This window comes from Varanus komodoensis, unplaced genomic scaffold (assembly GCF_004798865.1).
Source record: "Varanus komodoensis strain SLA01 unplaced genomic scaffold, ASM479886v1 scaffold14_1, whole genome shotgun sequence".
Lineage (NCBI taxonomy): Eukaryota > Metazoa > Chordata > Lepidosauria > Squamata > Varanidae > Varanus > Varanus komodoensis.
In genome coordinates this window covers 12,792,322-12,807,956 of record NW_025335438.1, presented here as the reverse complement: position 1 = coordinate 12,807,956, position 15,635 = coordinate 12,792,322, and the positions used below count along the sequence as shown (strand labels likewise).

The window sequence follows — 15,635 nt, the reverse complement described above, 5'->3', positions numbered from 1 at the left end:
AAGATATTTGTATGCCGTCCTTTGCAAGAGCCTCAGGACGGCTTACACAAATAAAATTCTGAAGTGCATAAACAATATAATATAACTAAATAGACTATCTGCTCTGGCTGCAAATTAAAGTACGGTAATAAAATTAAATATTAAAATGTATTAAAATATTGATTAAATAAAAAGGTCTTAACCTGGCGCTGAAAAACATATAATGTAGGCAGATCTCTCTGGGGGGCGCATTCCATAGACAGGGCACCACCGCAGAGAAGGCCCTCCTCCAGGTACTCTGTCTCCTGATATCTTTCACAGAGGGTTCCCAGAGGAGGGCTTCTGCTGCCTATCTCAGGGGGTGGGAGGGCAAATAGGGAAGAAGGCATTCCTTTAGGTATCCTGGTCCCAAGCCAGGACCAGTATAGTAATGCATAGTATTTAGGAGTGGCTTGATTCTGAATGAGCAAGCATGGCCTATTAGCATTGCAAAACAGAGGCTCATAGCATATGAAATGGTTTGATATAGATCAACAAAGCTGTTTGACTTTTGGGACTCTCCTGGGGAGCGGGGGACTATCATGATGAGCGCCTGCACTTCAAAATTAACTACCACACCACTGTCCCCACCACATCATGGACATGAGATCAGAAACAGGGCCAGGAGCCCCGCTGCCCTTTCTATGCATGCAAAATCCTTGCCACACATGTAGAGAGGGTTGCTCACTTTCCATCATGAAAGCCCAATAGCAGATCTCCCTCTGGACCTGGACAGTTACATTCCACTACTTCATGAGCAATCCCACCTTAGCAACAAAGACTGAGAATGTAAAGCAAAGGCAAGGATAATCACAATATGATGGAGGACTTTAATGAACTTACAAACTATCAAGGAAAGAGGGAACAACAACAAGAATTTTCATTAGGCAGCAGCAATCTTGTGACAAAAGTAATGTGTCCATCACTGGTTATTCCTAAGCCATGAATTTTCTTTCCACCTCAGACACGGGGAAAAAATAGAATATTTATTTTTTAACCAAAACAACCAAAATTATATTATGACAAACTATATGGTACCAGAGGCAGAAAAGTCTTCTACTGTATCATGGCTTAATGTCAGTGGCAAAACTAACTTTTATTTTGAAGGATGTAGATGCTCTTCCAGGAGCATCTTCCTTAACAGAGTACCCAAAATTTGGCTGGTGGGGGAAACAAAGATAACATTTGTTACAGCTTTCCTTTTTTTCCCCCTGTGATTCAGTGTAGGTCTTTATTATCGCTGATTATTTTTAAAAGCTTGCCATCTCTGTTGCCTCGCCTCCTCCACTCCACTCATTGCTGAATAGACGGTGCACTGATCTTTTTATTGGTTGGTAATGGATTTGGTTTGATTGCTTGACACTAGAACAATAGAAGGATAAACAATTCCATTTGTGGCTATGAAATTCCCCATCTGTTTAGCGTGTTTGTGTTCGGGACAAACTGGATGGAGACAGATGAACAAACCAGCCGAGTCTGATGTTAATGGTATCAGTCATACAAAAGCAGAATATGTGGCACAATAAATCAAAAACTAATTGAACTTTGGGCTGATTGCATTGATTACTCCTGAACATTTAAAATACTCCAATGTTTTCCTAGGCCAACAGCTTTTCTACCCCCCTACCATAATAGATTTGGAGTTAGGAAACAGTTTGCACGCTGTCCTCGGAAGATCAAGTGATGCAAATATTCTACCAATTTTTATTTTGTGTTGTTTGAACTTGTTTGTATTGTAGAAATCTGTATTTAATTGAACATCGATATTCTCCCTTAAATGTTCTAGTGCATTACAACAGTTCAGCATTTATATTTTCATGGCATCAACCACCAGGGAATATTAATACCTGCCCAGAATGTTGTCCCTTTATGTGCATTTCATATGACTTCAGATGAAAAAGTGCTTTGGCATATGCACTTATTTCACAACTTTTCAGTCACTATTTTGTAAAGATCCTTCTCCAAAAAGAGAAATAGCTTATAACAACTTTAAATTTCTGATGTACTCATCACTGTGTTATTTTGAAAATGCAAAATCCACCCACTTAGAGTTCATTCATTGGTAAGGACATATGATATTTATGCCCTTGAAAATTCACTGGGGGATGGGGAGCACTACAGTAGATTCAGTGGGTCTTACTCCTGAGTAAGTAGGTATAGATTTGCAGCAGGTATCTGTTGGTTTTAACAGGAGCTCAACACCTCAGCAAACTAGGCCACCTATTAAAAGAGCTAACTGTAGATTTGAGTGCTTAAAGCCAAGAGTCTATATTTGAAAATGTTGATCTCAGTGCTACAAGGACTGAGGCATTATCTCACTGACTTGTAAAACAAGATGCCTTTTTAAGTAGTGTATGCTTTTATCAAAACATGCATTCACTATTGGGCTTTCTTTTATTTTTAAGGAATGCTTCTATTTACTTATTTTAATGAAAATGTATTTACAGTGTAGAAAAAAATCTATAGAAAAAGGCACAGTGCAATTACTTCAATAACCTCTCATTTCATAATTCCCCATGTATACACAACTAGTCAGCATTCCTTCAGTTTGCTGCTTATTATTCTTGGGAATGTCTGCAAGTTGTGTGCTGATAAGAGAGGCTAGGCAAATAAAATATCACTAGTGTGGCAGTGGTTTTAAGGAATAGCAAAACCAAGCCCCCAGCGTGAGCAGAATTCATACAAAGGCAGATGGCAGTAGAAAATGTTGCAATGAAGAATATGGAATGAGATGAGATCACAGCATCAGTCTGTCCTTTGTGGACCTGGACAATGATCACAGAGCCAGATGGGATTAGTGAAACCTATTTACCAGAAGTTCAGAGCAGTTGCATGAAGCCGTTAGGCAGCCAGGAGAGAGAGGTGAAAAAATGCACCAGATTTACAGCTGCAGTGATGAAAATCTAGAAGTCTTCACTGTGATTTCTTCCAAATGTGAGTAACCAGTCACCCAAAGCTATTGCCAAGACTGTTGGTTTTATTGAAATAGCATGTGAGGAAAAGGCTTTCAAAATGATAAATTCAGATGCATACTCTCTGTATTGCAGTTGCTGTGTTGTGATCTCTGATTCCCCGGCCTCCCTGAGAGATGCAAGGAAATACCTAGATACACTAGCTAGTGACATATTTGCACAATAAAAAAGAGTGTGCAGTCAGCGTACCTAATTCTATGGGGCTTTGTTGCTAGACTTCTGATGTAGCCATTCAAAGGACAGAATGTAACAGTAGATATGAAAATGAGACCTTGAAGTTAGATGTAGAAAACAGCTCTGTTCAGTTGTAGCCCATTGGATCAAAGCAGAGACTATTTTCAAATTCATGCTCTTTCTGAAACTGATGGTATATTTAACTATTTAACTCAAACAGCAAAAGTCAGACAAATGGACTACAATAATGTTTGTTTCCTTATCCCAAAAAGAAAACTCTTGGTGGAGGAAAGTGCCTTCTAGTATTTATACCAAACTTTGTGGTGTTATTCAGATATATTAATGATTATTAATAAACATTTATGATGATGCTGATTTTAATGCTGGTAAAATTATTGATGGAAGAATATGGTTGTCATCCCTGTTGTTCTCTCCTACATATATACCCACACCCATAAATCCTTATCAAAACCTATATCCTTTTTTAATTTCTTAAAATCCCACAGTCATTTGCATCCATTTGCACTATTCTTTCACTGTTGATGAGATATACCAGCAGCCCAAGCCAAGGAGAAGGCCTGCCAGCCTAAGCTGTAGCTCACAGCTGCACCAAATGACATCCCAAATCAATTGTTCAGATTTAAAATAAAGCTGTACCTTTTCACACAGCAGGTCATTTCTCCCCACCTAAGTCTGGGTGAAGGAGCCTGACTTGTTACAAGACAAAATTAAAAACACAGTTAGGAAGGTATGTTTTATTCTTTTTGTACCCGAGGCTTTGATCCATCAAAAGATGAACTCCATTTTCTAGGCCCAAGGCAGAAAATTAGTCTTTATTTAGGACTGCAATGTTTTAGGCTAGTATGCTTTTAAGAATGACTTATGATGTAGAAATTCAATGTGAGCCTTTTCTTGGCATAAAGATACAGTCTCAGGAAAAGCTCACTGCAGTGGTGTTTCTGTCACACAACGGACACAAAGGTGAAGAAAGAAGCAAAGGTGGCAACTCTTATGTTATCTGGAATGCAGGATTTTAAAGTCAATTTTTAATGGGCAATAGTTGGTGGACTTAGGGGTGTTAGATGCAGCAAGCTGAGACAGAAGGCCTACTTGAGAGGGATCATTCACAAACCTGACTTTGCTAGGGATGTCCTGGGACCCAAGTTTCAGTACCAGCATCTTTTCCAGTACAAAGAATCAGCTTGCAAGGCCAGCCCCACCCCTCAGGTAGGCATAGTGAAGTGACTGCCTGATGCTGGGTGGGTCAGAGAGTGGTGATGAGCTGATGGTGGAGAGAGCAGGCTGTGCCACATAGTCTGCCCAGAGTCCCTCCAAACAGGCCTGCTGCCTCAGGAGCAGCGAGAATAATAATAGCCCATCACTCATGTTGATGGAAGAGTCCATTGCCAGTCTGGCCACTTTCCATTCAGGGCATTCTGGGAGGCGAGTCCACATGTTTTGCCTCATCAAGCATAATGTGATGAGATAGCCTATAATGATGATGACCAAATCATCATCATTCTCCACCAGCTACACCTCCTGAAATGCCTCTTCTGCCAAAAGCACAGAGGCTCAGGTTTGAACTCCAGCAGCTCTGGAGTATCTCTTGGTGCAGCACTGTTTCGTGCATCGCATCACGCTGTGGATGTACAGCAAATGACAAATCACAACAATGCTAGATTGATGGGTCCCCCTGGCCTCATCCATTTTACTGCAGCTTTGAGAAGCCACATGGCTTGAATGTATAATGTCCCATGTCAAATCTGTTGTATCTATATTTGGGTTATTAGGAAATAGTGCCAGGTTAGTCCTTTTGCCTGAGAACCTGTAGAGACAGGGATAAGAACATAAGACAAGCCCTGCTGGATGAGAGCAAAGGCCTGTATATTCTGTTCATATAGTGGCCAACCAGATGGCCTTGGAAGCCCATAAGCAGGACATGAAAGCAATACTACCCTCCCATTCATCTTCCCCACCAAGTGGCATATTAGGCATACTGCCTCTGATACTGGACATAAGATATAGCCATCATGACAAGTAGCCACTGATGCCCATATCCTCCATGAATTGTTCTGATTTTGGCAGATAATTAGCAGAAATTTATCCTTCCTAGCTGCCAGCTAGCCAAAGGATGAGGTTACCATAAAGCCCACTTCCCCTGCTGCAAAGGTGTGTTTACTGTTTTTGTTGTTAACATGCATGAATTGTTTTTAAAGTTTTACTGTTATTTCTTTTTAATGTTTTTAAAGTTTTTAAAATTAATGTTATTGTAATTTCAAAAACAATCAAAACAAAAAAACCCAGAAATACAGTGTTACAGTTTTTACATGAAATGTAAGTGTATCTATTACAATGATTATGTACATACCCATATATATTTTGTATAGCAAAATATGCTGCTATTCTTAGAAACACATGCACAGATTTCAGCAAAGGCAGCCCAGATATTTGTCTGTTTATAGTTATGCTTAAAGACCATCCCTTTCAAAAATTAAAACCTAAAAGACTTTTATTACAACATTGGAAGGACTAACAATCACCTTTAATAACACAGTGTGTGCAAAGTTAAATACATCAGTAGGTACTTGCATCACCATGAAGGTGAGTCCTTGAGAAGGGCACTTTCAATATTCAGAGCATTTGTCTGCTTTATTAAAACAAATGTTGCCACCACTAATTATGGAGTTTGACATACCATGAGCCTTATTCAGCAATAAATAAATAAATAAACCTGTTCTTTATGTCCTTGTTCCAAAGCATGCAGGATGGGGGGGTGTGGCAATCTGTCTGGAACACATGTCCATGAACAACTGTTCTTTTAAAGTCTGATTTGAGAAGATCTTGCCTCTGTTAGAATTGTTCATGCAGTTCCTTTCTTTCCTCTTGGGTCACTTTCTCTGGATGCAAACACACCACAATTCTGTCAGCCGGATTACAATGGGCAAGCTAAAAAATATGCCAGATGCATATTTATAAGGCACATGTTATCTAATCTGGAACAGCATTAATGGAATTAAACTTGCATTAGGCAAAATAAGAAAGATGTAAAATATATTTTCTCTGCTTTTGATGACCAGTAAACTACATAACTTTGGATGCTATTACATATGCCTCTAATTTTCCCATTTTTTAAAATGTTCCTCTTCTATGACTCTAAATGGGCTGAAGCATCACTTGCACAGTATTTTTTTTCTTAATTTCTGTATAATCTTTGTTTTTGCTTCCAGAACTGTTTGGGATTATTTTTTTGAATGGTTAGATCTTTTAACTGAAAATTATCTTAATTCTTGGAAATGTGTACTATGCTCCACATGAAAAAGGAGATAGAGTATAAATAGGACCTAATAGAAACTACTGATGTTATAAGGCCAAACAAATGTCATCAAATGCTTAAAAGCAGAAGTTTTAACCTGAGCTTGAAAGATAACAGTGTTGGCACCAAGTGGACCTCAATGGGACATGGGAGCTACCATCAAGAAAACCCTCTCCCCTGTTGCGGTCTTCCAATCCTTCCTCAGGAAGGCCTTTGGAGATTGCCTCCAAAGATGTTAATTATATAGTTAACTCCCTATTACCCACTCATTACAATTTAGATGCTGGTTTGCTGCTGGCAGGGGGCGTTCTGTGAGCAAATGGCTGTAGTAGAGCCCTCTTAATAACCTTGCCACAATGTTTTCAACCAGCAGAAGTTGCCAAGCACTTTTCATGGGCAGGCCCACATATAATGCATTGTAATAATCTTATCTGAGTGGACCCACTGCATAGATAGCGGTGGCAGGATTACTTTTTGTACTTCGTGTATAGTATTTGTTTTGTGATTATTCTAAATCAGCAGGCACTTATATCCAATGGATAATATAATTTAAAAATCTCCAGAAAAGCAAACTGCATACTATGTCGTTGTTTTAACTGTAAGAGGAGGGCTTATAAAGGAATCCCAGCTACTTACTTTTGGGCTCCAGTTCTGATGGGTCCCTTGGCACTGTGCCCTCAAGCTGGCTACATTAGAGGGTCTCTTCCTACATGGCCCTGGAAGGCTCACCTAATGCTGGTAGCACAAGAGAACAGAAGCAACTTTGGGCAGTAATAAGCATTGGGAACCACTATTTAAAATTTCCACAATGCCTCAGACATGCCACACTCTGGGTCATTGTGGAAAATTTGAATGGTCTCCCAGGTCCAGTTACCACCAGCTGTCTGAGGAAGCTATATTGACATGCCAGGCCTGTCTGTTATAAAAGGGAACTGAAACACCTGTTCCTGACATATCCATTCTTTTTTTGTAGCATGTAGTCCTGTCAGAAGAAAAGCTAGAAGCACACAATGTATCCAAGCAAAAAAGGTAAGAAAAATCTTACCTTTCCTAGAGGGGAGTTCTCTTGCCCATTGAAGCTGAACACAAATCTTGCAAAGCTGTGATGTGGAATTGACACATTTACTGGCACACCTCTCCATATAAATAAAATAAATATAACTTATAACTCAGAACTCATCTCTAACTGAGCTGAAAGGTGACCTTTACTGACAGAGTTGTGCTTACATGTGTGTGTTAGAGAGAACATCATTCCTAAGATGCAGGTACTTCTGCAATATTCCAGACGGAATTATGCATTCTCGTCCATGAGGTAACTGAACTACCACTCCAGTGAGCAGGGTTCCCACTTCTAAATTATCAAAAAAGAAGATGAGCAAGGACAGAGATTTGCATATGCTAATGTATATTGTAGATGCAAATTGAGAAATAATTAGTACAATTTAAAATGGAAAGAAAGAATGGATGTAGAAGACAGTGACCAGTGTGCCCTCATCTTCATCCCACTGTCCAGGCACTAACTGCTGATGGCCAACAGCTGTTATCATTCATTATCTTTCAGCTGGACTTGGAGAAGACTCTCCTTTAAATAGATGACACAGTCAAACAGAGGGGCAGTCCTCTGGCAGCCCTCCAAATACAGCACTGGCCTCAGTCAAAGAGGATGGTTGGCCATTCAAGGACAATCACCTGAAGTAGCTGTTATGAGGCAAGACGGCTTGGAGCCTGCGTAATTCCCCTTACATGACAAATGTGGAAAATGGGAAAAAGGGACACTTGTAGGGGATAATCAGTGGACAACAAAGAGAGTACTTCCCCTTTCCACTCACAAAAGCTCTGTATCCACTCATATTTAAACTATTTCCTTCCAGCTGGGCTTAGTTCTGCTTTTGGAGAGAATTCTTGGGCAGGAAGGCATTAAGTACCCTAAAGTCTCACCCTGTGGATCACATCCCCCCTCCCCCCTATACACACACACTGCCAAAGCTTGGCAAACTCGAATCTATAAGTAGATTAAGTACGAAATACATGACCTCAAGCACATCCAACAGCCATGTTTTCTGGTCTGCAACACCAACTGTCCCAAAATGTGATTGGGAGCAAGCTGAGTTCCACTAACATTTACTACTCCATTTTAGCACACTATTACTTAATTCAGGTCTTTAAAAAAGTTGCTGGGGAAGATAGTTTCTGACACAAAGTGTGTACGCTTCTTTGTCAATAGTGTATACCACTCCTGGGAACTTTTATCTGAGAGCCATATAAAAATAAAAACTTGACCCTTTCTCTGCTGTTAGCACTACAATTCTGCCTGAGACGAGACCAAGTCTTCCACATCGGTAATCTTGATCAATGTGTTTGTTTAATCCCAGACAAGACAAAAATAGCAAGCCCCTGGAAGACTGCCAGAGTCCTTAACAGCAAGAGCAGTTTGAGTGTGCCAGGACAGTGTTAAGTGCTGCTCTGTCATATGACTCTTTGAATTAACCTCAGATGCCTCAGTATTAACCACTTCCTGATAGCAATCATGTTTAAAGAGTATTCTTCTGTGAGCTTATACTGGGGGAATCCCTAAATAACCATTTTTCCAACCAAACACAAGCACACCCAGATCTCATTCATTGTTTGGGTTATGTTATTCACCTAACCTATATCATTTCAAAGAATCAGTACAACCTATAAATGCTTTTAATTACATAAATGCATAACTCTGGATCTCTCTGGCAATAAGTTTTCTATAATGTTAGCATTAAGGTTTTTTTAATAAGCAAAATACATACATTAAAGTGTTGTCAAATTAATTTTCTTTCGGTTTCTGGAACTGAAATTTGTTTTGATGTAAAAGTACTTTTGCATATATTCATATACAGCAATTGTATGCAATTGTTTGCAGCATATAATTGTATAATATCTAAACCCTCTTGCTTCTTCTTACTGATTTCTCCATAATTTCACTACTGTTTGAATTAGGCAGCTCTGTAAGAGAAAGGGCTCTGCTTGGAAAAGGTCCTTCTATACAGTTTAGGGGGATTCCCCCCCCCCCCATACCACACATGTTCTCCTATGGCAGAGTCTCCCCACTCTGGGTTGCAATGGGAGGGAAGAGGTGGAGAAGAACACTGCCAGCTGCATAGGTGATCCAACAAATCTGTACCTGACTGATGGTTTCAAAGATGCAGTGTTTGATTTCTTGCAGAATGTCATGAAAAGAGCCAATAAAGTTCTTTTGCACATTCTCCATTCCAAGACTCCTAGGCACAAGAAGAACAACTGGCTCCAGCAAAGGAAACAATTGGCTTCTTTAAAAACAAAACAAAACATAAAATGAACAAGAATCATATATTTAGAGAGTTGCTTGCTAATGCTGCTTCATTTAGATGCTCCGTTATGCATTTGAATAACAGCCAAGCTCACACTAGCTTTCCTCATACAATTAGAAAAGAAAAATGACTTCAAGATAATCCTGGAGATTTACCTTGCATGTTCATAATGACCTGGAGTAGTTTGAAATCTTGTTTAGATCGAAACTGTGTCACTATAGACCTGGTTTCCTGACCTACATAAGTCATCTTGACTTATTTATTACAGCATACTTTTATTAAAATCAAGAGCATTGGCATTAAACTAGGCAAACTCAGATGGAAAAATATTATAGGAACATGCTATATCTATATGAAAGGCAAGATGTTCTGTTGGGGGGTTGTATATGTTTTATTTCTATGTGGGAAAGATAGATGATGAGACACCTCTTGCTTTCAGCTTCTAATATAATAAAGGGTCATTTTGGTGGGGGTGATTGTATTAAGTAGAAACAGGTCTTATATTTTAGAAGCCACCCCATGGTGGTTTCCTGTATCTGAATCTAGGATATTCCATAAGATGAACGAATTACATGGTCATAGCTCATTAACTGACACCAAGTACTGCCCTGGCTGAAGTATTCTGGGAGTTATCGGTCTTTTTTCTATCAAAACCTGCACCTTAAAACTATCTTTCACAATAACAGAGATAGTATGGAAGATAGTTTTTTACCTTTCGAAGAAGTTATTAAACTCAAAATGCATTGTGCCAATAAGTGATTTACTGTGACTTTTTTAGGTTTCTTTTTTCTTTTTGAATATGCGTTTTTCCTTTCTTAGTTAGCATGCAAGTCAGAGGCAAAGTCTAGTGACATACATACAAGGATGCAGGGATGCAGTTGGCAAGATACAGGTTCTTTTCACCACTGGTTTTCACCTCATTTGGAGGTATTCAGATTTTTACCTGCACATGGTGAGGAGAGAGAGGTTTTTTTCTTTTTAGTCCTTTTAGATAACTGAAGAAATATAAAGAATAACTTACATTATGTGACTCATCTAACACTTTTCCTCACATTTATACCATACATTTTCCATAAATACAACAGTGTTTTTAATTCTTCTGCTTTTTGAGCAGGTGAATAGCAGTACAAATCCTATCTTAGAATTCCTATTTGAAGGGAAAAAAACAAATCTGCACACAGTACATAGTATGAGGGTCAGTGTGGCACAGTGGTTAGAGTTCTGGGCTTAGACTCTACTAGGTCATGATACTCACTTGGTGACTTGGGGCCAGGCACTAACTCTCTGGCTAAATTAACTCATGGGTTTGTTGTGAGGTTACAATGGAGAGAAGTACATAAACCTTGAGTACCTTGAAGGAAAAAGCTGGCATATAAATATAATAAATAAAGAAAATGAAATAAAATGAGACCATTTTATCTATTCCCAACAGGTAGCAGTGTCTGACTATCATCCTCAGGGGTCAGAGAAGCTGCTACCACACCAAGTCTTCTGCAAAGATGAAGATGGGAAGGGTTTCAGTCCTCTGCAAAACAAGCAGCAAGGCTTTTTCTCTAGTCCTACCAAATGTCCTACAACACACAGTAAGTCCCAGCAATGACTACCCAGGCTCACTAATGGCCTACCAAGTCTCACTAGCTGTCCAGAAGGTAGAGTTACAAATCCCTTGCAACAAATATGAGAGCTGGGGTTCACTGAGAAGATGAACAGATTCACTGCAGCATGAACAAACTGTACTTTTCTGATGGAGAAACTTTTACTTCCATTAAGCTTTTCCAGCTGAAAGGGTTAGCTACTTTAGCACCTCAAAAAGATCCCATATAATTAAGGTGAGATCTTATGCCTGAAGGATGCAGTATGAATGCTGCATGAAAGATATGTATGTAAAGACATCTGTAGAGGGCAGGGTATCAGAAGAAAGGATGGTCACTCCTCATCCTTGCAGAAAGGACAATGTCTTTTATGCTAGACATCAAACCAAGAAACACTGTCACTGCTGGCATTACTAATCTTTGAAATAGTGATCTGGCTGCACAAGTTTCTAACATGGAAGAACACAAGACGGCTACATTTCCAGTTAGTCAATTTCTACCTCCACTAGTCATTCACATTTCTTATTATACAAACACACAAACATGTCCCTGATTACAGTGCTACACAAATTACAGTTTCTTGTACTATAAGTTTTACCCAGAAAAAAAGTTGGCTTAATAATAAAGTTTCTTCTCACCATTATGCATTGCAGCAGGAATGTGTAAACAACAGTCATTCTGCTATCGCAACAACCCATCAGATGTGAAGGCTTTGGTAAGTAAGACATAATCTAATCTAAAGCCAGATACCGCTATGATATAAAATGTGGATTCTGATTATTGTTACACAGGTCATATGAGTGAGTTTCATGTAAAAAAATCATTTAACATCCTTAATCCTCTTATAAAAGTTATTTTGTACTTGCTTTGATTGAATCCTTCTTTTCATACAGATACAGAAAATAAAGGAACATCAAGGGATAAGATCACAGTGGTCAAGATAAAGAGAATATAAAAATAAACTTAAAGAAAAATTACAGGCAACAGCACAAACATTATCCCCTAATTCTTTAACAGAATTCAGAGTCCAAAGCAGCACTTAACATAATTTTGATTGCAGTGGAGGACAAGGGCAGGGGAGGGGGCACAATCGGTGTGATTCCTCCTCCTTCCAGCATCCCTGCACCTCCTGAAAAAATGCTGCAGTGGTGTAGGGCAGCCTTTTCCAACCTTGTGCCTTCCAGACACACTTGGACTGCAACACCCAGATTTCCAGGTCAATGGCCCTGCTGGATGGGAATTCTGGGTCTTCTAAATGCCTCTGAAGACCACCAGGTTGGGGAAGGCTTGTCTAGGAGATTCTTTGGAGCAGCAGACAAGCCAGTGCATTGGGTTGGAGAGGGAACTGACTGGCTTCCAGCCACCTTCCTCCAATATGAAACTGCTACTACTGTGAGTGGAAGAAGTCCCTCTGTAATTGCAATGGCCAATCTAGATCCAACTTGATGAGTCCACAAATCTACTGTATCTAAGGATATGAAAGAATAACAGTATTTAAAATGACTCTATCAACACAGATGTGTCAAATGTTAGCATCCCACCACACTCTAGTAAAGCCATCCAGAGACATGTAGTGATTGGACGGGTTAGAAATATCCCAAATAAATAAATAAATAAATAAGGGATGTCCTTTTTTCAATCTAAGGGTCCAATTCAATTTCAAAGAAACTCTCAAGAGGATGTAATGGTGGGCAGGTCTAACGGCAAAATAGGCAGGAACAAAAACACCATCTCATATTGGCTTAAAGCTCTTGGGACACAATCCTTAGGCACAGTCCTGTGACCCCTCAACTGGGACTCTAAAAGCTGAGTCCTTACAGAACCACTCCAGAAAGAACAGCACCAGCTACCTTCCTGAGCTTGCAGCTTGGAATTGTAGAGGACAAAAGGGGGCTTTCTGAGAGAACAGCAGTAGTGGAGACTGGGGCTGACAGCTCATGCCCAAACCTACTGGCACCCCAGCCTCCTTCCCTCCAGTTCCCTGGTACTTAATCTAGATATTGGGAAATGGCAGTCTAGAAAATACATAGTGCATACTGCCACCACCAGTTTCAGTGTTTAAATCTTTCGGAAGTTAGGAAATCTGAAATTATTAGTGGCCAGGAGAAAGGGAGCTGGTCAGTCAGTCTGGGAAACCTTGGAGGTCTACATTTAGCCCATGCATGTGAAGTGCAATAACCCTGCATTAGTTGCATGTTTCATCATCATTATCAACTCTGCATTCCTTCTAAAATAATTCAAGGCAGCTAAAAAGTATCTGTTAAAATAAATATTTTATACATTAACTAATAGGCTAAACCTCTGATATATGACCATTTATAAGATGTCAAAATTCTTTTCTCTGCACTGTTATTAGAAAACATAGTAGCCAAGTTTGTTTTGCATTTGGAAAAAAAGTTACTAATCTTTTTACTTACCACATGATTTAGCAGCCTCAGGCATCCCATCACAATGCAAAATGGACTTCAGCCACAGAACCAACAATAAAGAATGGTGTGTTTGCAGATGGGTATGTTTTGTTTCCTTACTCAAACCTCTAATCCCAGTACACACACTCAAGTGTTGAATGTTGTCATTGAACCATGCACTGTTCTTGAAACATGAGTGATCATGTTGTCTTGAACCCAGCTAAGATAACAAAACGTGGTGAACAACCCACAGTTCACAACCCAGCATCAAACCATGGCTTTTCTCCATGGCCTGTTAGCACAGCTGGATTTGACAGCACAGTAATCTGCATTTCAAGAACTCCCCAGTCTATAGTAAGATCCAAGCTATGTAAGTCTTTGAAGCTTAGGAGACACTGAAGAATTTAACTGGAATTGGTTCTTACATGAATTAAGGCTTAGAACATACTGCATTGCAGTGGAGTGCTCCTGCTCAGGGTTCTAGCCAGCCATGCCTTTTCCTCACTCCCCCGTAACAGTCAGTTATTCTGGGTTCCACCCTCCCAGATCTTTTTCTGAAGTTCTGCTGTATTTCTCTAAACCTTGGCGTTTTCCTGAGATTACTGATAACTCCATTTTGTATGGGATAATGTTATTTTGGCCTAAGGCACACTCAGATAATGTTTTGCTATTAATATACAGAAGGTCTAGGGAACTGGTGGTGCACAGCTGCCCCCTCCCTTCCCTTGCATGCAGCAGTTAGGGTTTTTTTAAGCTTCCACAGGTGCCAAGGAAAGCTTTCTAATTGCAATTTAGAGAGGGTGGAATTCAGCAGGCTTAATCCTCCATATGGACACTTGGAAAAGACTGGCTGCAACCTAATTACTGGCTGGGTGGGGGACTGCCTTGTGTGCATGTGTACGCATGCACGTATGTATACACACATGCACAGGAGTGTACCTGAGGGAAAAAACAGTTGTGCCTGTGTGCTATGTGTGAGGATGGATATGTTTGCTTGTTGCCATGCATGTGGGTGGCTCTGCCCACCTTTTGCTTTGGCCTCAGCAGCTGCAGGCACATTGCTTCCCAGAAAGATAGTCCTCATGATGAAAAAGATTCTCCACCAATAGTATAAAAATGTTTAGTATATAGAATTGTAACAATTTTCACTAAAAATGATCCTTCCATAAAAAACAAAGTATAGAACATCTATGTTTAGGCATTTCTCCAAATCATTAGATAAAAATAGAAACAGAGCGAGTCAGAAGAGGTCTCCCAGGTCATTCCCTGGGTGAATGTCCAATAATTGTTAAGAAAAAACTCAAGTTTGAAATGCTGAATCTGTCCTGCTTTCCTCTATAGGCATGGAAAGCTCTCATGGAAACATACAGAAGATGACATAAGCCCAACTCAAGGAACAGAGGCTTCTTTACCCTTGACAGGAAGCACTTTGTATGGCACACCCAGCCTTCTGCGAAAAATATGGATGAAGCATAAAAAGAAGTCAGAATATCTAGGGGCTGCAAACAGTGCCTTTGAGGCAGACTGACAAGCCTCAGCCTTGCTTTTGCAGAAGAGACGTTCCTTTGACAAAGGACAGGATATTATGTTTATGTGATGACAGATGCAGCACAGTTCACACTTAGCCAAGGAAATAAGGTTTGGTGAACCTACAGAGACTGTATACTATGCAAACAACTCCATTCATGTATTTTGCACTTGTTTCCTGTACTCAGTGAACTTGTTAACAGATACAGTTGTGATCATACATCCTCCTAGCGTTTCTTGTTCTGTCCAGACTGGTTTGGATTCAATAGGAGAGAGCTTACTCTAATTCCAATAGGCCTCATTTCAACTAC

General features: G+C 39.8%; 1 protein-coding gene across 1 annotated transcript; it reads left to right on the top strand.

The window, feature by feature from the left end:
* The first annotated feature begins 2,888 nt into the window (after window positions 1-2,888).
* On the top strand, window positions 2,889-15,387 carry VXN (vexin). Its single transcript, XM_044424492.1, has 7 exons — window positions 2,889-2,952; window positions 7,451-7,506; window positions 7,951-7,960; window positions 11,237-11,380; window positions 12,043-12,104; window positions 13,819-13,898; window positions 15,139-15,387. The coding sequence occupies exons 1-7, from the start codon at window positions 2,889-2,891 to the stop codon at window positions 15,323-15,325; spliced, it is 603 nt and encodes a 200-aa protein (XP_044280427.1). The 3' UTR covers window positions 15,326-15,387.
* The last annotated feature ends 248 nt before the right edge of the window (window positions 15,388-15,635 follow it).